The sequence below is a fragment of the Mirounga angustirostris genome, unplaced genomic scaffold (genome assembly GCF_029215605.1).
Source record: "Mirounga angustirostris isolate CCGP_5_RB_7025 unplaced genomic scaffold, mMirAng1.0.hap1 SCAF_5, whole genome shotgun sequence".
Lineage (NCBI taxonomy): Eukaryota > Metazoa > Chordata > Mammalia > Carnivora > Phocidae > Mirounga > Mirounga angustirostris.
Window position 1 is genome coordinate 71,017,536 of NW_026991713.1, and position 23,741 is coordinate 71,041,276.

At 34.0% G+C, this 23,741-nt stretch overlaps 1 protein-coding gene across 3 annotated transcripts in view; it reads right to left on the reverse strand.

Moving 5' to 3' along the window:
* Positions 1-23,741, reverse strand: part of CNTN1 (contactin 1) — a 359,783-nt gene that overhangs the window by 115,510 nt on the left and 220,532 nt on the right. For all 3 annotated transcript variants that reach the window (XM_045873624.3, XM_045873625.3, XM_045873626.3), the window contains 5 exons: positions 22,319-22,443; positions 21,541-21,658; positions 14,370-14,520; positions 11,191-11,318; positions 10,704-10,879 (listed from right to left, as the gene is read on the reverse strand). In XM_045873624.3, the coding sequence (XP_045729580.1) occupies positions 10,704-10,879; positions 11,191-11,318; positions 14,370-14,520; positions 21,541-21,658; positions 22,319-22,443 (698 nt within the window). The remainder of the gene's footprint in view (positions 1-10,703; positions 10,880-11,190; positions 11,319-14,369; positions 14,521-21,540; positions 21,659-22,318; positions 22,444-23,741) is intronic.

Genomic DNA, 23,741 nt, shown 5'->3' on the forward strand with positions numbered 1-23,741 from the left:
ATGGAAAGATATTAAGTAAAATCTTTTTAAGTTATTATGATGAAGATAAGTTATATTTGAGGAAAATAATGTTTGCACAAAAGTAAAAAGCACTTAGTTCTATTACATGCTTTCATTATGTGAACTCACACTTCTTTGGTTGCTTCCTATGCCTAAATGAAAGATAATCCTGTTGCTAAACTCACACTATTTTAAGCAGTCAGGTGATTAGGCTGAAATTAAAAAAATAAAACACCTCAGAAATTTAAATTTTTTTTTTAATTCAAGTCCTCACAATAAAAAAATTGAGGGCAGAAAAATATAAAAATAACCAAGTTATGACACTGTAATTGCCTTTTGTAAAATATTTATATTCTGTACACCTAATATTCTTTTTTTCTTAATAAAATTGCTATCTCTTTCCCCCAGACTCTCAGTTTGAAACATATTGCTGTTTACATATTCACTTATTTTATTCTCAGAGAAATAATGTGGTCATGATTTTTATACTTTTCACGTTATTAAAAACACAATCTATTTATGTCTTAAAATTATATTAAATTTATACTTATTGAATCTTCTAAATAAACTCTTTAAACTTTTAATTAAACTATTCTGAAAGTTCACTGCTAGAGTACTTTTAAATGTCAGCTCTGTTTTAAACATTAGGACTTAGTTACGTAATGATAGACTACTTGTGTAAAGCAATAATAAGCAACCTTAACATTTATTTTCATTTGCTCTATATTTGGTAAAGGTGTGGGACTGAAATATCTCAAGAAGGAAAGCAAAGGAAAAATATACTATATTATTTCCAATATAGTTGTGTATGTATAAAAACTTTCCTGAAATTTTTATAAATGGTAATAGCTCTTTCCATACCTCAGGAGAAGTTGAGGTTCTCAGTGGTTGACAGAACGCTTACAAAGCAAGTAAAGATCATGGACCTCAGCACATTCTAGCCACAAATTAGATATGAATGCTCTCTATATTTTCACTAAAAAACCACAGCTTGGCTGAATTACAAAATGCTTCCCTTCATGTGAGGAGAGTTGAATCACATACTGGAAATTGTGATAGCACAGCTCAGGGATGTTCCAAAGTGTAGATGTGGTTTACCGCTTAGAAATTTCCCAAATTTAAATCAAAAGACTTCCAAAATGTAAATGTCCCTTCCTTTCCTCCCCTTCCCCCATGAACTGACTCTACAAATTCATCCTTGCCATATCAATGAATCTGAATTACTAAGTTGTATTAACAAATTTAATTAATCATAATGAACAAAGAAATATGTTGGATGGTACATACAAGGTTGAGATAAAGCTTAGAGCTCATAAAATTATATATCAACAAAAACATCTCTTTTGTTCCATTGAAGCTCAGAAGGAAGGGGCACATACAGAAGGTTGAAAGAAAGAATATCCTTTAAAGAGAATATTCTAGAAACTGATAAGCAAAAGATATTAAATATGTTTGATACATGCTATATCCATGAAAAATTAACTTTTCTTTTTACTTTTGGCTTGACAGATTAAAGAAGGAGTAACTATAGCAGATGCATCACTGCAACTGCAAACTTCAACACCACCATCACCAACACGATTTACAACAAATAATTAGTGAGGGTTTCATAGGTGCCAGGGACTATTATAAATAAATATTCTACATGTGCAGACTCACTTACTCTTAACAGCAACTCTGTGAGATAGATAGTATTCTTAATCATATTTGGGGGAGGAGGATGCATTACTGTTATTAACTATAGCCACCACGACTGGTAATACTGTTGCTGTTGATAGAATACGTTTGCTGCAACTAATACTACTATAAAAACAGCTTCTGCTACTTGCATTCTTGCTGTACTACTTGCTGTTATGTTAATCACCATACATCCCATCATTAGTTTTTGATGTAGTGTTCCATGATTCATTGTTTGCGTAAAACACCCAGTGGCACGTTCTGCATGGAGTACATACGTTTTCTTATTTAATTTTTTATAGTACTCAGGGAGAGACTGTTTCCTTTTCATTGTATTTTTTACAGATTTTATTGTATTTTCTATAGATTCTATAGAATCTATAGATCTATAGATTTTTTATAGATTTATTTATTTCAGAGAGAGAGGAATGTGTGCATGCGAGAGTGGGGAGGGGCAGAACAAGAGGGAGAGCATCTCAAGCAGACTCCTCCCTGAGTGTGCAGCCCTCCACATCCCATGACCCTGAGATCATGACCTGACCTGAAATCAAGAATGGGATGCTGAGCCACCCAGGCACCCCTATGTTTCCATTTTAAAGACAAGGAATTTGAGATTTTCAGTTAAGTGGCTGGTGGAAGGCTCCATAGTTAACACACATTACTGGTTTAACTGTCTCCAAGATACTGTTTTATGAATCAGACGATGGGATTTAAGTTCACAGTTTGGTACGTAAAAGTGGGTAGTTTCTCATAGCAGAAAGAATACAACATTATTATTTTACGTATCTATTTATTAAATTTTTAATCTACTAAAATGTTCAAACATAAGAAAATAGGAAGAATAGTTCTGCATGGAGCACTGGGTGTTAATACGCAAACAATGAATCATGGAACACTTCATCAAAAACTAATGATGTAATGTATGGTGACTAACATAACATAATAATAAAAAAAATCATAAAAAAAAGAAAATAGGAAGAATAGAAGAATAGTATCATGGTCACCTGAATAAAAACCATTAGATTCAATTTACCATGTTTGCTTTATCTAATTATATAGCTAGCTCTATCTTTCCTTGTCTCTACATACAATGTGTCCATCTATTACTGAACCCTAGAAAAACAAATTACTGGTATTATCATACTTCATTCCTCAAATATTAGGTTGACTCTCCCAAAAAGTCCATTCTCTTACATAATCACAAAACCATTTTCACACATAACGTAATTAACACTAATTTCCTAATATTACCTAATATTTAAGTTAGTGTTATTTTAAGTAATGTTTGAGCATTAAGATTGCCTGAATGTGAAAAATATTTTTAAAGGTATGACTTAAAAATCTTATGAAAATGAAGTAATATCATCATAAATATAAAAACTTAAGTAAATTAGGAAAGTGGTCTAGAATTATTAAGAGATCATGAAATATTTGTAGAATCAATGGAAATGCTGAATATCCTTAAATTTGTCTATTTTGATGGCTGAAGAGTCCAATTTTGATCATTTGGACAATTCTAAATTAAAATTCAAAAAGAAGAACATTTTTTATAATCCTTTTGACTGATGGACAAAACATCAAAGCCTTGGATTTAGAACCAGTATTTTAGAGTTGAAAGTAAACTTGGATATTAATTCATGTGGTTTTTACATTGGTTCCCATTAGCCTTAGGGTTCTGAACATCTTCAAGGATCACTTGGTAGAAGGAAGGGATCAGATGGGAAGTTTTGTGCGACCGGAAGAAACGAGAGGCCTCATGATGTGGCCCTGTAGTCTCCCACACATACACCCACACCTGCACACAATTTCTTTACTTAGAGTAAGCTCACTTTCACCTTTTTTATTTATTGGGCTTCTGATTTAAATTCTCTTTGCAGAAAGGATTCTGCCACTAAAAACTTATTCTTGCTATTTTAAAACTTCTGATGTGGCCCAGCTTCCTCATATGGTAGATGAGAAGCCTAAGGCTCAGAATGACTGTCCTGACCAAGGTCATACAACTTGTCAAAGGCCAAACAGAACAAAACTCCAGATCTTTGTTCCAATCTTAAAGACAAAGTGAAAAACTCAGATAGATTTTTTTGGAATATGCCAGCTAATGATGAAAACAGTATATTTCTAGTGTGATATCATAAATAAAACATCAAAGTCCACATGTAAAATTTTAAAATTCTTAAGATACCAAAAGATTACATATTTATTTTTCCCTCTTTTTATTTTAAATACTTCCCATATTTTGCCAGAACAATTACTGCAGTGATGCTTAGGTATGTAAGGAGTTCTATATACAACAAAAGGGACTTTAACTTTGAATGAATTTTTGGAGATTCTTCCAAGGCAATACATTTCTGAAGCACAAAGACTTGCTGATGTATGTCCTAATCCATTTACTTAGCACTGACATAAACAAATGCTTACTAAGGACCAGACTATGGGGTATTGTGCTAAAGAATAACCCTAGCTGTCATGGTCTCTACACAGGAAGTATAATGATCTAAAAGTCAACCCATGTATAGACACATCTAGTGAGCATAGATACCTACCTCCATGCCTAGTGATAGAAAATAGCAAATAAAAGACAACAGTTAGGTATAAGTAAAATTTATTAGGGTAGTAAAAGGAAGGCCAGTAAAGTTACATGTTTAGACAGAGTGAAGTATAACAATGTTTTACCTCCTTATCAGAATGCTCTCATGCTTATCAATTAATTACTCGTAAGAGCAGAGAAAGGATTTGGCAACAGGTAGAATATCTTTGTCAGTTTTGTTGGGGGGGGGTCACAGAACTATGTTAGGGGACTATATATGTTTTACACATTTCTTTTTCTCTTCCACTGCCCATCAAAATTTAAGTCTTAAATTCACAAAATACATGAAATCTATCATTCTCTACTACTCATACTATTTTGGAAAATGTTTTAGCTGGCCTCTTAGAATTTTTTTTTGTTGTTGTTGTTCTAAGCACTCTCATCTGCTCAAAACAATTTCTCTTTGTTTCTAACACATCATGCTTAAAACCTTTCAGTGGCTGGTCTCTTTATTCCTATGTCTCTCTTTTTTCATCTTCCTTGACTGTAGCATTTCTCAGTCTTGGTACCATTGACAATGTGGACCAGATAATTCTCTGTTGTGGGGGACTGTCCTCAGCATTATAGGATGTTTAGCAGCACCTGTGCTAAACAAATGTGCATAATACATGGCCCTCCCTCCTCCTTCCCAAAATTGTCTCCACATATGGCCAAAGTCCCCTGGGAAGAAAAATTGCTCCCAGTTTAGAACCACCATTTTAGGGCTCACATCATCTCACTGTGCCTGCTGGTCTTCTGTTCTACTTTCTTCAGCTCTAATTTGACCCTTGCCTTTGCCTGGATTATGGCCTGACCTTCCTTTTTCTCTTCCAACCTTTACCCCATAATTCTGGACAATCTTCACCCTCTTGCTCAGCAGTAACAGAGATCCAATAACATTTTTATTATTATTATTCCTTCTCCACTCTCCCTCTCCTCCCGCCCCTCTACTCTCTCCCTTTGGATGTGCAGAAGCAAAATTTCTGTTCAGATTCCTAATATATTCTAGTATGAAATATATATGTCTCAAATTTAAGCACAATTTTGTGACATGTTCCATATAATTAATATTTTATTTTAAAAAGAAAACCTCAGGGTAAGAGATCTGTCTTCCTTTGTTTTGAATGGTGTTTTCCATACAGGCAGAACAAAGCAAATCCATATACCTGCAAACACACACATACACCTACCTACCTACCTAAAAGAGATCTTAAAGAATTGCCTGGAACTAAAGACCACCTGAAACTGTGTAGACTTGATTTACAATGTATTGCAAAACTTGCTAATAGTATAGGGAGAATGAGGTAATTTGGATAAACTTGAGAGAATGTAAAAGTTCGTTAAACAAAATTATAGAATAAATTAGTTGAACAGTACGGCCCTACAGTGCTTCAGATAATGGGAGGGGGATTATTTAAGCAGACACAGACAGGCGTATTAACCAACAGATTGGAAACTGGAGTGGCGAAGGCCTCAGGGTCTGCAGTCAGATGACCTTGGTTTCAAATCTTCCTTGTCACCAACAAGTGGTATGATTACTTTGGGCAAATTACTTAACCTTTCTAATCCTTATTTTCTTCATTTTGAAAATTGAGAAAAATCACAATAATATGTATTCCATAGAGGATTGCTGTGAAGATCAACTGAGAAACACGTGAAAAACATTGAACCCAACGCTGGCCAAACAGAAAGCACTCAATAAATGTTGACTATCACTATCTCTCCTATTGCCCCCAGCAAGGAAATAGCTAGAAATTTTTGTTTCAGATCAGCTACCCAGTGTAGCAGCAATGCAAGAATTAAAGTATGAAAATTGAGATCTGTAAGCAGAAAAAAAAAACCAAACTATATGGCAATAGCCTCTGGAAATTTCAGTTGGGAATGATTGCTCTATTATACACAGTATCAATAATAACTGTTTACAATCTGCCAGAACTTGTGCCAAGCACTTTATAGGCATTCTCTCATTGAATCCTCACACAAATACTATGAAGTAACCAGTTTTGCAAACCCCGTGAAGCAACCTGTATGAAGTAAGTGAATTATTAATAAAACATTACAGAGAGGGAAATCTGAAGTTTAGAGAGGTTTAATCACTGGCTCAGAGTCACAAAATAAGTGACAAAATGAAGCCTAGTGGCCAGGATTGGTTGTGGCAAAGCCGCTGAACAATTCATATGCTATTTATAAATTCAAAACAGATACATAATAACTTCTTGCTGAATTACAATGTTAACATTTATGTGTATTAAGAGAAATGGAAAAAAGTTATTATAGTGGCAATAATCAGAATTGGAAAGTTTAACTCATATGGTTAACTGAGATAATGGCTCTGACAGGGAGATTGTTGTTAAATAGTTGAAAGAAAATGACTCAAAGTAGATGTCAAAAGTTAGATGGTTATTGAAAAAAAGTAATTGCCACAGATCAGGCATCACAATGGGAGGCATAAAACGGTATATTACAAATCTGTATTTTTTTGGTGGATAGTCTTAAGTCTGCTTTTTGTACTTACTTTAAGGGAGTAAACAGCTATTGAGCTGGAAAATCAAAATAGAAGCCATTTTGTAGCTGGACTTGAAAAATTTATGTATTTTCCCCATAACTTTGATAGAATAAAAGAATGCCAGATAAACTGCTTGTATGCTTATTGTAGCAAAGCTTCAATTTTTTAAATTTATGATTTATATATATTTATATATATTCTTAATATCCTCCTTATGCATAAGTTCAAGTTCAAATGAAACATTTCCTGAACCTGTTTACATACTAATATAACACTAAGTGAATGTTTATTGACTAAATGAAAGAATAAGCGACGTAACAGGTAAATTAGATACTTACTTTTTTTCTATAATCAGTATTAAGTGTTTACACACAGCTTTAAAATTAGCATCTATATATTTTTTAAATGATTAATTCAAAAGAGTTTTTCATGAAGCAGGATCATTAAATGTAATGTCAATGTAATTTATTTTTGGGGAGTTCACTATAAATTCTTAAAAGAAATGTACCTCTCTAAAAATGTGCGATTACTTTTTTCCTGATAATTATATGAATATAATTGAAAAAGTATAAAGTAGAAATTTTTAAATCACCTGTAATCACATATCTTAGACCTAACTATGGGAAAATCTATTTGTTTAATTTCATAAAGCTTCAAGTCCCGATTATTCTAGGCTGTGAAATTTGAAGCCTTATGCAAGGTTGCCACATGGTGGTCAAAGTCAAGAATAGCAAGCTAAAATCAAAGCATACCTGACACTGAATAAAATTTATCATTGAAACTAAATTGGTAAATACAAACTTACTTTGTTGAAATGAAAAACTTAAATTTTGATTTATATATTCTTTCTTCATTAATTAGAGCTTCTGGTATTAACTTTTAGCAATTAAACTTATTAAAACTAATGATAATAATGATATCAGTTTTAATAGCTATCAAATTATTTACATTTGAATTTTAAACTCACAGAGTACCTCTAATTTATTTTGGATCAGTGCCTGTGTTTATCTTATTCAGTGTTTTATTCACCCTAGTGCCCATCACTGTTTCTGCTTGTAGTATATACACAGTACAATATTTTTAAACGAACAAATGATATTCACTAATTGAAATGTTGCCAGAATCAAATAAAATATCAAAACATTATTTAAGAAGAACCCCAAAATTAGGTACTGACACATTTGCCCATTCAATTTGAATAATCGACAAATGCAGTCAGCAATATTCCTTCCTTTGCATTTGCTGTCCCCAGTACCTGCCATTCTCATGGTTTTGATTCATAAGCTTGAGATAAGAGCTGCTCCTTCTGAGAGCAGTCTGTTAATGCCCCCAGAAGCAATTATTAGTCATTAGGATGATCTACCAAAAGATGGATCAAACACATACAGTATTTTTACTCAAACTTCATGTGGTGCATTTAGTAGTGAAGTCTGACTTTGAAGTTTGCTTTAAAAGAGAAGGAAGATGCAAGAGAAGGCTTTATAGGTCTTAGGTTCAAAAGATAGAATTAAGTTTAATAATTTATTTTAAAATAAATTTCTTGTCTAGGTTTTTTTTTTTAATTATTTAGAGAACTGAATCAACCTGCCCATCTAATGTGTTACAAATGTGCATTTGATATGTTTACTCAATTAAGTTACGTATTTAGCCAGTGAGCATGTTTTCTACCACTGATCATTATTTGGACTGAAGCTGAAATGTGAGTTAGTGAGGCCAGAGCATGGGCCCGCAGTTAGGTTCTGCTCTGGATTAGCTGAGGGACAAGTACATGAACCTCTGTGGCTATCATCAGCAAAAGGAGTCCAGTAAGTAATGGCCAAAGTCTTTTATGTTTTTATGATCCAATTTGTTATTTATTTCTTAATTATTATTCCAGTTATTTCTTTATTTTCCTCTCTTTTTAAGCCATGGGGTTCTTTTCCCTTTTTTTTTTCTCTCCCTCCCTCCTTTCCTTCCTCTCTCTCTCTCTTTTCCTTCCTTCTTTCTCTTCTTTTCTTAATTTCTTTTTTTGGAAATGTTTATTTGCACCAACAAATATAATGTAAATATTATTTTGAAGAACATAAAAAAGCTCTACATATGAAGTTTTAGCTTAATTTAGGACAATTTATACCCCTAAATCTATTTATGAAGACTTCACTGCAGTTGTTAAGTAGCTACTTATATGAACTATGGTTGTTGTAGTTTTGAAATTACTCAATATATAACACCAAAAAACTAAGCAAATTCAAAAGTCTATTTTTTAAGTAAGATCTTTGTTTAGCTCACTTATTTTTCCTTAAAATGAGTAAAAACTAAGTAGTATTTGTTTTACTTGCAAAACAAAACACAATTTGAAGAAATTATTAAAGATATCAGTGCCAATTTTACTAATGTTGGGAACATTTATGATTAAGCGTATCAAAATATTTTCAGACATATAAGGAAAAGTATCACATGGCATAATGTTAAAATAGTTCCCTGCCATTTCCCAGTTGTTATTTTTTTAAAGTGTAAATTTGGTTCAGAAACTGAAAGACAATCAGCAGATTTGCTGCACATTTACAGTTAGATTAAAACAAAACGAACTGAATTTACTACAGTTAACATGTAGAAGGATAAACATTGATTACTGCATTGGTAGTTGTTTTATTAATCTAGCTAATAAAAATTTAACAAGAAAAGTTAAATCAGTCTCACCCAACTTGATTGAAAGCTTGTTTTAGTTTTTTAAAGCATAAAGTTCTAGAAAAAAAAATTAAAGAGCTAGACAATTTGAAAGGATACAATTATCATATGTACATATCAATCTTCAGATTTCATAGGACTTTAAATATCCTAAATATTCTAGTCTACTACTATTTTACTGAGTTAGTTCAAACTTTTATTTCTATACTAATAATTGACTTTTAAAATTAAAATTAGTTTTCTTCAATAAGCATATGCTCTAAATAGGTCTTACACTCCTAACCAATGGCCTTTCTAGAGAAGAGGCAGGTAGGAACAGTGGCCAATTTGCATTTTATGTACAGTTGACCCTTGAACAACACAGAGTGTAGGGGCACTGATCCCTTTCACAGTTGAAAATCCACTTACAATTTTTGACTCCCCCAAAACTTAACTACTAAGGGCCGTTCCTTTGGAAATTTTCATAATAGTCAATAAATACATATTTTGTATGTTGTATGTATTCTTACAATAAAGTATGCTAGAGAAAAGAAAATGTTATTAAGAAAATCATAAGGAAGAGAAAATACATTTACAGTATTGTACTTACTGAAAAAAATCCACAAATAAGTGGACCTAGCAGCAGTTGAGACCCATGTTCTTCAAGGATCAACTATTCACTGTAACCTAGTGATGTTCTCAAACCAGTGATGTTCATACACAAGTCAGTATTCCTGCATTACTGCCCAGTCTTTGTCCTCTATTTTCTTTATTTCTATACAAGGACACCACTATGCTTAATTATAGGACTTGTGTCATGTATGCTTTCCTATTCTTAATAAAATACAGCCATTTAAGCATTCTAAAAATCCCATGGACTAGTTCTCCAAACCCTCCCATATACATATTTTGTCTATTTCTTAACCTCAAAGAGTAAGAGAAATGCCTTAAAGTCATCATTATAACAAAGGATAAGTTCTATGCTCTTACCTTATTTAAAATGAACAAGAAGGCCCTAGAACCTAGAGTACAGACACAATGAGGCATAGTACACATCAATATAAAAGTTATACTATAATTAAGGGAAAAATAGACTTAAAGCTCAATAAATATTTATTGATCAATATCTCTACCAGAATCCTTATAGCTAGTCATTTTTAAAAAGGTTCAGGAGTGCTACAATTAATATAAGGAAACCCATGAAAAGCTTTTTTTGCCTGTTTTTCAGTGTTGTAAATGATTATAGTAATAGGCTGCAGTCACATAGGGTCACTGGAATGTTAATCGGATGAGACTTAAAACGCATACCATAAAATTCCGCTGGTAATGAATGTTCTCTTTGTTAAAATCGATCACATAGCCATTGAAGGACCAAATAAATGTGAGATCCAGGGCGGGATCAAAGGAAGCAGCACACTGCATGGTGGCATTTTCTCCAACAGTAATATCAGCATTAATTGGGGCCAATATAATTCGGGTGGGATCTATACATTTAAAAAAAAAAGGAGGAAAGCACAGTTCAAGAAAATATTAGATACCATATTATCTGGCACATCAAAAGAATAAAAATCAATATATTTTTATTTCTCTGAGCAAAGGGAGAAAGATGTTTTCAGATTCAAATTCCAGGAACAATTTCATTAAGCAAGAGATTTGCCCCAAAGGCTTTGAGATGGAAACTTATCAGTACATGAACTGTCTTAGAAGCTTAGTGCTGAATCATGTCTTATAGTAATATTAGAAACTAAGCACTGTTAAACTAGAAAAAAACAATATCAATCAAATGGTTTCTTACCTGTAATAACAAGAGTGCCAGTGTTATTAGCCCTCCCTCTATTATTTTCTGCAAAGCATGTATAGATACCGCCATCATTCCTTGTGATGTTATTTATTTCCAAGCTGCCATCTTCCCAAATGAGTATTCTGTTCAAATGAAAAAAATACATTCTTCACAAAATTAATCTAACGAAATAGCTTACTATTCTGTCTTAGATTACAAATACTATCTTCTGATCATTACATTTTATACAAATTACTTGACGGTAAGATTTTTTTTAAGATGAAACATCCTAGCCTTTGTTTATAATATTTTTTTTTCAGCATTGACAAGTTGTTTAAGAAAGCGATCTTCATCTTTTTCTTGGACTATTGCAGTAGTTTCTAACTGGTCTCCTGTGTCACCCTTGCCTGGCCATAGTCTCTTTTCCACATAGCAGCCAGACATGAAGACCTACGTGACGTAAGTCACACCGTGTCACTCTTCTGCTCAGTGAGCTCAACACTCTCCAGTGACTTTCTATCTCACTCATAGTAAGAGCCAGAGTCCTTTGATTCCCTTTCAGGCCTGACAATCTTACAGGGTTTTGCACCTTCAGCAAAGCATTGCTAAATTATAGTTAGTATTGTATGCATGCGTGCACGCACGTGCATGCACATGGCACTGCCGCTATCCTGCCACCCTCCATCCCATACCGTTTCCAAGGTTTTCTCTCCTAATATGCATTCCATCAGACATACTTCGGTTTTACTTACTAACCTATCCTTCCATCTTATTCATTAACTGCTAGAGCATACTAACTCCAGAGAAGAAAAGAATTTTGGAGATACTCTCATATAAATGGCTCAGATAAAGATCTCGTTAGAGCTGATAATAGTCCATCAAATATGAAATGAACAACTACAAATAAATTCTGTTGTAGAAGGTATATCATTTAGCCCAAAGTAAAATCATACAATTGAGAACCTAATTACAATTCATCAAGATTTATGTTTCCTCTCTACTGATTGGAAATACTGCATAAACCATTTACAAGCCACAATCAAGTGCTTGTAGTAACTCTAATGTGGAACCAATTTTTGTAATTATATTAATCAGAATGAGATTATAGTTAGGCTTAAAGACAGTTTTGAAGGTTACTCCTTGGATATTAGTTTGAAACAGAAATATTTTATTTCTCTGAAAATAATGTATTAGTTGAACTTTTCTTTATGCATACTATTTTACAATATTTAACTTGATTTTTACATGAAGTACTGTATCTATTATAAAGAGGTGCTTATAACCTAAAATATGAATGGATTAAAGTAGTGAGCGAAAACTGGATTTATAGACTCTTTTGTCAAGAAGTAACACAATTTGATTCAAAGACTAAAAATATTCTGACAGGATTAAAATAGTAAGATTTTAGGAGCTAGTCCTTTCTTTTCCTTTTTTTGAACACATGTTGATATTTAGGAAAAATAAGTCCATGAAACATGGTTCTAAGAAATCCTTGGTTGGAGAGACTTGTACCATTCATTGGTCCTCATCAATATCAGAGCAAGATTTTTAATTTTTTAATTTTTATTTTTTATTTAGGGGACAGAGTTAACGGTGGGTCTAAGGGGGAGTGCTGTGTCACAAGTTTGTTGCAGGAGTAAGTACCTAGAAATGGGACTACCTTTTGATCACATCTCTGCGTTGCTCATTGTCTGATTGTTAAATGTTTCATCAGAAAATCAAACAAATTAATTCTTCCTTTAACACTGATTCTTCTAGCATCATTTTGCTAAAGTCTTAAAAACTTAGTCAAGCATATTCACTTTAAAAGTTAATTTGTTCAGGGAAATAACTGCTGTTCCTGTGTACTCCCTCTCCCCAACCCAACCTATCTTTGTCCCATACACAGCCATACTTGTGATCATCCTTAATAAGAGAACTGTGTTGTCATGGGTTCATTCCACAAGTTCAAGTTTCAGTTTGGAGATTATCAATATACTTTCAAAAGGCTACTTTAACCTTTCCAGCCTTTAGATACATCAAAATAGAGATAATAATACCTATCTTACCTACTTTTTTGGATTGTTGTGAAGAATATCTCTTATATACTTTTGCTAGAATATTCCTTTATTAGGCAAAAATCTACATTTTCCTCCCTTATTTACACCTTTAGACAGGTTCCATTACTCAAAGATGAGGTTCAAGCCCCCTACCAAAAAACATTATTGATGATCTGGATTATTATGTGTCATCTCTTAAAACTCTTCTCCATTTTCCTCTAAGGACAAACCATATTGATTTTAGGTCTTACATTCTTCACCATCCTATACTCTCTGCCCCAGGCCCTTTGTACATGCTTCTTTACTATTCTAATCTAATCTAATTGTTTAAATATTAATATTTAGTAAAGTAAATATAAATATTAAATATTTACTATTAAATATTCACTGCCTGGAATATTTCCTTCTCCCTCACTTTCACATTCCATTTCCTATCCCGGCTTTCTTTTCTCTGTACTTTAGCACTCAACTGAGTACTTTTGCACTTTAGTACTCAGTATTACTATATCTTCCTCTGGGAAATTTAAAGAAACCATTCAGTGTGGTTTTTAAATAAATACTATGCAAGTCACATGTTTTATGTTTTATCTTAAAGCTACCACTGGTCTACTTGTTAGGAAGTAGTTTTATGCTTTATCTTGTTAGGAACTTCAGTTTTATGTTTTATCTTAAAGCGGGTAATGGTCTGCTTATTAGGAAGATGTCTGTTAATTTAAAAAGATGGGAAGGAGTGATTTATTCTTGAATCACCTTTTTAAAAAATTTTTCCTATTGAAATACTTATTAGGCTAACTGCGTAAAACTAAAACAAACATAAACGGATACAGAAGGCCTTGTTACAAGGGGAGAAGTCAGAGATCATATTTTATTCCCCATTGTTCATTTTTTTCTGAGGCCTTGGGCAATTTACCAAAAATTTCTGAGTCTCCATTTTCTAAATTCCTTATAAATTATAGAAACCTAAAAAATTGAACACTGATTATAACAGATAATAAGAGTAAAGGGTAAGTGCCTCTGTTTATCTTAGAATTATGATATCTTCTGTGGAGAAAAGGAAGAACAACCAACATTTACATTAGTCCTCTTTAAAGTCCTCTTTAAAATGAACTTTGCCAAACAGTAAATTGCAATTGGATTTCTAGTTTTTGAACTGACCTGCTGCTATTGACAAGCCACTCTGTTCCTTTACTCCATGAAAATTTTGGTTTAGGTGCTGCTTTAGGTTTGCATTCAATTATGACCCTTCCTCCTTTAGCAGCCAAGATCTTTTTCTTCATAGGATTCATTTCAAAAGTTGGAGCCAAAGCTAAAAGGAAATAAATTATTATTTTTCTCTTTCATTAAAAAGGAAAAAATCACATTTCTTCTATATCATCCTTTATTATTTTGATTAATAATCACCAGAAAAGATTAATCTCACCAAATATTATCAGATATAACCAATAGACATTCCATACCTAGTATTAATATATTTTTCTTTTATTTAATAACTTTATTGATGTATATTTTACTTATAAAATTCACCCATTTTATATGTACAAATCTTAGTGATAACAGGATTAATTATTATAAATTTCAGTTACAATCAAATGCTATGTATATATTTACCTTGAAGGTAACATCTAATTTAGTTGTTTTGACTCAATTGCACAAGGGAAATTAAGTGAAAGACTGGAGGAATTTGAGCACCATTATTAACACTAACATATGGTCATAATCAGTACTCTCAACCACACTTTCAATGAACTGTCTCCAGTATACAAATGAGGGAACTGATATCTATTATAATTATATAATTTGCCAAAGGTACCCCGGGCAGCATCGGGTAGGATTCACAATTGAATCAATTTTCTTCTGATTTGAAAGCATGCTCTCTTCATTAAACAATGATTCCTCCTTCACTATGCACACATTTATTGAGCATCAACTGTGTGCAGACACTATGAGATACCAAAATAAAAAGACTTCTGCCTTCAGACCTACCTGCAAACAGCTATGGGAGTGATGGATGCAAATAATTGAGGGAAACAGGCTATAGGTATAGCTTCCTCTTATATCAAAGTACAGAACAATAATTATGAAAATAGAATACAGAGTCTCATAAAAGATTACTTTATTGATGACATGCTCTATTTTTCTTTAGGTCTCCTACATCTGGCTCATTTCTCAACCTCCTTGTATTTTAGCAGACTTCTGGTGGATCCCATCCATTTATTTTTGCACATCCAATCATCTGTATGTAACTGTGTCCTTTTGGGAGGCTTTTCTAGGCCCAGGTGCATCTTCATCCAGATGTTGACTCTTCATCCTCTAGTCTCAAATTCTCAAATTCTATCTGTGCATAAAAATAATCTGATGACCTTGATAAAATGTTGGTTAGGCCTGGGGTGAACCTGAGATTCAGCACTTCTAACAAGCCCTCAGGTGTTGCTTTTGCTCCTGCTGCCCTGTGGGACACACTTTCTATGGCAAGGATTTAATTTATCCCATTGTTCCTTTAACCTGAATTTTGATAATTAACAATAAATAAGTAACCAACCAATTTGTGTTGTACACCTAACACAGTGTGTGGTATTTTGTATAGGCTCAATAGATATTTTGGGTGACATATTGCTTGTCAAATATGAGAGAAAATCTAATGGGATTATATTTTAAAAATCTAAATTCATCTAGAAATGAGAATTTTTCTTGAGTCAGTTAAGTTTTAATGAAATAGTTGATTTGGTACAGTTGTTTAAATGACTTCATACTTAACTAATACTTGAATTTATAGTGACAGAATCTAGACTATGTTCCTATATATTTTAGAAGTGGGAAAAAAATAAGGGAGTATTTTTCCCCCAACTAAGAAGAGGACATGCATTATTTGTCTCTTTCATTCTTTACTGGGCCTATTAAAAGAATGGTATCTGGTGTAGAATAAGTTCCCAAAAATATTTGGTGGATGAATAAATGAATTACCTAGATAACGAAAGAAAAGAGAGAGAGAAACACTATTTCTGAAGGTAGTAAACAAAAAATAGATGGAAACAAATATAAAGATGCCCAGAAACATTGCTCTCAGGCTGAAAATGTTATTTATTTAATTACTACAATAATAGTCATTAAATTATTACAAGATTTTGTGCTTGAATATGGAGAGATCTTTCAGCCTGAGCAGTTGAATTTTCATATAATTTTGTAATGTATGATGACAAACAAATTTTTATAAAAAATAGAATGTTAACATTTGGGAAAGCATTTAAAGTCACCTCATATCTTATGAGTCAAAACGATTTTATTGCACCTCATACCAAAGTAATATGGCATGAAGACTAAACCTGAATGTTTGCTTGATACCCAAATAAGCTAGGTTAAATATGTTAGCAAGGAATTTTTACTTTGGGGGGAATAAATGGAATATTATCCTCAGCATTATAATAAGAGTCAGGGAAAATTAAAATTAAGAAGGCCTCAACTCATTTTTATTTTTATTTATTTACTTTTAGAGAGAGAGAGTGAGCGCTAGCATGGAGGGGCAGAGGGAGTAGGAGAGAGAATCTTAAGCAGACTCCATATTCAGTGCAGAGCCTGACATAGGGTTGGATCTCAGGACCCTGAGATCATGACCTGAGCCGAAATCAAGTCTGACACCTAACCAACTGAGCTACCCAGGCGCCCCAGCCTCAACTCTTCTTAAAGGTAATTTTTAAAAATAATTTCTTGCAATTATCTCATTTCCTTTCATATTCTTTTAGTGTCACTCAATTTGTAGTGATATCAATGTTCTAAAGAATTTTCCTTTGGTGTAGCAATAATAAAATAGACCATACTGAGCCATTGCTTTATCTTTTTGGTATTCTTTTTGGTTGTAAAAGAGAAAACCTGGCTACCTAGATTCATATGAATAAAGCTGATGACAGCTACTTCAAATAAAATGAAAAAGACATAATACAGTAAGACCTTAATTAAAGTAGTTGTAATGAATGTAAAGATAATGTGAGATTTATGGAGTAAGATTGAGAAATTTAGTAGATGTAGTAGGAAGAAAGGATGTAGTTAATTGTGTCATTCTATAGAACAGAATTTTCGAGGAGACAATGTGGATGCAGGTGAGAGATAATGAATTTAGCTTCAGACACACTAGGTTTGAGTTATTTGTGAGGTTACCAAATGAAGATTTTTATTAGGAAGCTTTATGTTGAGCTTGAAGCTGAGGATAAAAATCTGGGCCAGTGATATAAATTAAAGAATCATTGATAGTTAATGGGAGGAAAACAAGAAATTATCCAGGATTTTTAAAAATTTGAAAATAACAATAATTTAAGAAGAATAATATAGAATACATGAAAAAGGGAAGAAGAGAATAGGATGAAATCATAGAAGGAACTCTGGGAGCGAGCAAGATTTCTAACTGAGCAGAGGAAGGGGTAAAGAGAAGAAAATGAAAGTGATTAAGAAGAAATAATCTGGGAGGTATGAAAACATGGAGTCACCAAAGACAAAGGTGCAGAGAATTCAAGAATAAAACATGAAGAAGAGGCTACATGAGAAATATGAACACACATATGTACATGGAGAAGAGATACCTGTTCATATGTAAAGGGATTACAGGCATACCTCAAGCTATTGCAGGTTAGGTTCCAGACCACCCCAATAAAACAAATATCACAATAAGTGAGAAAAATGAGGTTTTTTTTTTGTTTACCGTACATGTAAAAGTTATGTTTACACTATACTATATAGTCTATTAAGTGTTCAGTGGCATGTCTAAAAAAAACAATGTACATACCTTAATTTAAAAATATTGCTTAAAAATGTTAACCATCATATGAGCTTTCAGCTAGTCATAATAATTTTGCTGGTGGAGGGTCTTGCCTCCATGTTGATGGCTGCTGACTGATCAGGGTGGTGGTTGCTAAAGGTTGGGGTGTCTGTGGCAATTTCTTAAAATAAGATGACTCTGAAGTTTCTCTCATTGATTGATTAATCCTTTCATGAAAGATTTCTCTGCAGCATGTGATGCTGCTTGATAGCATTTTAACCACAATTGAACTTCTTTCAAAATTGGACTCAATCCTCTCAAACCCTACTGCTGTTTTATCAACTAAGTTGATATAATATTCTAATTCCTTTGTTGTCATTTCAACAATCTTCACCAAGAGTAGATTCTATCTCAAAAACCACATTCTTTCCTCATCCATAAGAAGCAACTCTTCATCTACTCAAGTACTATCATAAAATTGTAACAATTCAGTCACATCCTCAAGCTCTACTTTTAATTCTAGTTCTCTTGCTATTTTCACCATATCTATAGTTACTTCCTCCACTGAAGTCTTGAACCCCTCAAAGTTATCCATGAGGGTTGGAATCAACTTCCAAATTCTTGCCTATGTTGATATTTTGACATCTTCCCATGAATCATGAATGTTCTTAATGGTATTTAGAATAGTGAATCATTTTCAAAAGTTTTTCAATTTACTTTGCTCAGATGCATTACAAAATTGACCATCTGTGACACTTAGAGCCTTATGAAATGTAGTTCTTAAATAATAAAACTTGAAAGTCAAAACTGCTCCTTGATCCATGGGTTGCAGAATGAATGTGTTAGCAGGCATGAAAAGAACATTAATCTTGTGTACATCTCCGTCAGAGTTCTTGGGTGACCAGGAGCCATGTAAAGGAGCAGGAATATTTTGAAAGAATTCATTTTTTCCTGAGCAGTGTTTCTCAACAGAGGGCTTAAAATACTCAGTAAACCATGTTGTCAACAGATGTGCTGTCATCCAGGCTTTGTTGGATGGCAACAAAATATTCAGAGCACAGGCAGATTAGATGTAGCATAATTCTTAATGGCCCTATGATTTTCAGAATGGCAAATGAGCATTGGCTTCAACTTAAAGTCACCAGCTGCATTAGCCCCTAACAAGAGTCTTAGCCTTTTCTTCTACAGCTTCCTTACCTCTCTCAACCTTCACAGAATTGAACAGTTAGAGCCTTGCTCTGGATTAAGCTCTGGCTTAAGGGAATGTTGTGGCTGGTCTGATCTCTTCAGACCACTAAACTTTCTCCATATTAGCAATAAGGCTGTTCTGCTTTCTTATCATTCATGTGTTCACTGGGGTAGCACTTTTAATCTCAAGAACTTTACCTTTGCATTCACAACTTGGCTAACTGGTTAGTACTAGAGGCCTAGCTTTCAGCCTCTCTCAGCTTTTGATACTCCTTCCTCACTAGCTTAATCATTTCTAGCTTTTGTGTGAGAGTGAGAGATGTCTGACTCTTTCTTTTACTTGAACACTTACAGGCTATTGGCTTAATCTCAATATTTTTGTGTCTCAGGGAATAGGGAGTCCCAAGGTGAGGGAGAGAGATGGGGGAAAGGCTGGTTGGTGGGGCAATCAGAACACATACATTTATTGATTAGGTTCACTATCTTATATGAGTGTGGTTCGTGGTGACTGAAAACAATTACAATAATAATATCAAAGACAATGATCCCGACAGACACATGAAAAAGTGCTCAACATCAGTCGGCATCAGGGAAATACAAATCAAAACCTCAGTGAGATGCCATCTCACACCAGTCAGAATGGCTAAAATTAACAAGTCAGGAAATGACAGATGTTGAGGATGTGGAGAAAGGGGAATCCTCCTACACTGTTGGTGGGAATGCAAGCTGGTGCAGCCATTCTGGAAAACAGTATGGAGGTTCCTCAAAAAGTTGAAAACAGAGCTACCCTATGACTCAGCAATTGCACTACTGGGTATTTACCCAAATGATACAAATGTAGTGATCCGAAGGGGTACATACACCCCAATGTTTATAGCAGCAATGTCCACAATAGTCAAACTATGGAAAGAACTTAGATGTCCATCAATAGATGAATGGATAAAGATGTGGTACACACACACACACACACACAGTGGAATATTATGCAGCCATCAAAAAATGAAATCTTGCTATTTGCAACAATGTGGATGGAACTAGAGGGAATTATGCTAAGTGAAATAAGTCAATCAGAGAAAGATAAATATCATATGACCTCACTGATATGAGGAATTTGAGAAAAAAGACAGAGGATCATAGGGGAAGGGAGGGAAAAATGAAAGAAGACAAAATCAGAGAGGGAGACAAACCATAAGAGACTCTTAATCTCAGGAAACAAACTGAGGGTTGCTGGAGTGGGGGGCGGGTGGGAGGGATGGGGTGGCTGGGTGATGGACATTGGGGAGGGTATGTGCTGTGGTGAGCACTGTGAATTGTGTAAGACTGATGAATCACAGACCTGTACTCCTGAAACAAATAATACATTGTATGTTAATAAAAAAGACCAATGATCACAGATCAACATACCAAATATAATAACAATGAAAAAGTTTGAAATATTGTGACACAGAGACACAAAGTAAGCAAATGCTGTTGGAAATATAGCACCTGGAGGCTTGCCTGATACAGGGTTGGCACAGACCTTCAATTTGTAAAAACGCAGTATTTGTGAAGTGGAATAATATGAGATATGCCTGTTTTTGGAAAGGACAGATACTTATTCCTCTGGATAGGGAATATGAAAGGGCAAGTGTAGTAAAGATTTAAATACTTTTGAATGAGGGATGAGAAATTGAAATATTTTATTTCAAAGGGTTTCAATTTTCATGGAGCAGTAGAAAAGCAATACCAAAGTAGGAGTCAGAGTGGGGTAAAGAGCTTGAGGAATGTCCTAAAGATTTTAAATAGCAACTGCAGGGCATGAGATCCAAAGAATGCTAAAACTAGCAAGTGCCCAAGATCCATCTGAGCCTGGGTCATATGCATTGCAGAAGCATCAATCATCGCAATGTGATTTTCAAGCAGTATTTAACAGCCCAGATGCAGGAGAGAACAAGACTTGTGAAAATTGGCATGTGTAAAGTTTGCTTAAAGATGTTTTAAGACTATTGCACTCTGTGTTGCCTCTAATTTATTTGCTGTTCTCTAATGAAAGAAAAAGAAAATAACACAATAATATCATCCTGTTCCAAACCCCATTTTCTTTTTTTTTTTTTTTAAAGATTTTATTTATTTATTTGACAGAGAGAGACACAGCCAGAGAGTGAACACAAGCAGGGGGAGTGGGAGAGGGAGAAGTAGGCTTCCCGCGGAGCGGGGAGCCGATGCGGGACTCGATCCCAGGACCCTGGGATCATGACCTGAGCCGAAGGCAGGCGCTTAACGACTGAGCCACCCAGGCGCCCCTCCAAACCCCATTTTCAAAGTTTTTAACTTCAGCAATTCAAGACCCCATGATCATTGTTGAATGCATTGCTCTCTTGCTGAACGTTAACAGAAACTAGAAACAGTACTGACCCAAGATCTTCAACTCGGCATTTGCATAAATGGCTCCATGTGTGTTTTCAGCTATGCACTGGTACATGCCGGCATTGTCAAAAGTCACATCATACAGTCTCAATTCCCCTTTATGATACTGAAAAGAGCACAAAGTAAAACACATTTTCTTGATAAACCTTAATATACACGTTTTATTTACGTCTGGGCTTGTTTGACTTTTCATTTAGATACGTTATTTTGCCCCCACTGTTAACTAAGTCAAATACGGAAGGTTTTTCACGGCATGGGAAAGTAAAACCCACTTACCATGCCCAGTGGCTCTTGTGCTATTCATCCTACTGAGCTGAGAGTCCACTTTTTCCCTCTTGGCCCAGCTGGGAGATTACAGAGGGAAGGTAGAAAAAGGCCCCACTGCTGTTACTTGTCCCCAGGGCTAAAGGTAGAACCTTCCCTCTTACCTCTGTTTCTGTGGGGTCAGGGAAACAGGGGCAAAAAAAGAGAGGACAGTATCAGGTAGTAGAGATGGATGAGTAGGAAGAAGGGTAAAATGCGGAACAAAGGGAAAAATAAGGAGAGAGAAAGAGAGAGAAGGTAGACATAAGATTGCAGACGGTTGAGTAACCTGAAAGAAGATACTTTATGCTCACTTTCTTGTTTGCCTTTTTTAGAAGACTTTTTTATCTCAGGGCCCAGATACCCTTACTCTGTTGACTCTCTTGCTAAATTTATCCCAGGGCCACTGGAAGTGTTGCCTGAACATGGACTCAAGAACTGCAAAACAATGGAACATACATACCGCATATCCATTTTTCAGCCATCGGATTGTGGGGATGGGCTTCCCTGTGGCCACACAAGGCCAATAGAGATCACTGCCTATATCCACCTCTGTGTCATTGATATGTTCTACCCACTCAGGAAATGCTGAAAAGTAAAGAACATTATAAATGTCAAACGCAAATCTCAACACTCATAATAATCTCAAGAATACAGATACTACATTTAGTTGACCTTATGGAGAATATACCAGATATCGTATATGCCGTAAAATCAGTGTTAGAGCCTTTGAAATTGTATTTCCATAGGTCTTCAGGTAAACTTTATCCTACACTGTTACAACATGAAGTAACTATAACTCAATTCATAATTATTTTTGTGAACCATGTTTTGTTAGAGAGCTAATTCATGAATAACACTAAAGTAATTGATCTTTTTCTTATAACTTAAATCTTTCAAAATGACAATTAAGGCTTTAAAGAATTATGTCTTCATTGACTATGACACTATGTCTTCCCTTTTAGAATAAAGAATCACATTTTTTTCCCACTGCCTCAGGTCTCCTCCTTTTGATGTAAATTTCAGCTAGCAGCCACAGTCACATCTTACTGTAGGATTAGAAAAATGGCTTGATCATACAGTAGCTTTAATTGCTGAAATCTATGCTTGAGTGAAATTGATGATCTGATCTTCTGGTACCTAGAGAAAAATGCTAGATATTTCCCAAAAGAAAATATATTTTTGGAGAGGAAGCAAATGAACAATGTGATAATCTTTTTGAGCATTTAAGTTAATTAGTTTAAATAAATGTAGGTAAACAAATTAACATAAAATAAAGAAGGAGGTAGGAGGAGAGAATCCTGAGTGGAGGGAGTATTTTATTTTCTTTGAAAAATAAAACTTTGGTATATACATTTTATGACAAAATAATATACATAACTTACAGAAAGTATTTAATACACATAAAAAAGAACATAAAACATATTTATGATCTCACTGGACCTCATCAATATTATATGTATATATATATATGTTTATAGTACTATAATCTTATTTAGTATATTTTCACTTATCATTACATTTTTGTAACATGTAGTTATAAAAATTAAATATTGATAAGAATATTATGTTAATTGATAGAGGTTTTATTTTGTACACAATCTTGGCAATAAAACAGGAATATAAGCACCTTCCCTTCCCTGCCTTGGCCTCAAACAGGTGACACAAAATATCACATTAAAAAATACAGTGAGAAGACTAAATAATTGAATCAACTTGATACATTCTGATTTAATTATGTAACCTTCTCGTTGTTTGATTAGACCAAAAGAGAAAAACTGAGTGCCCTTGATTAGTAAAGGAGAGATAATAGCTCCCTTAATAATATTCCCTTATAAATATCTGCTCTGTCACCTTGATTCTTCTAAGGAATTAGATATTAGACA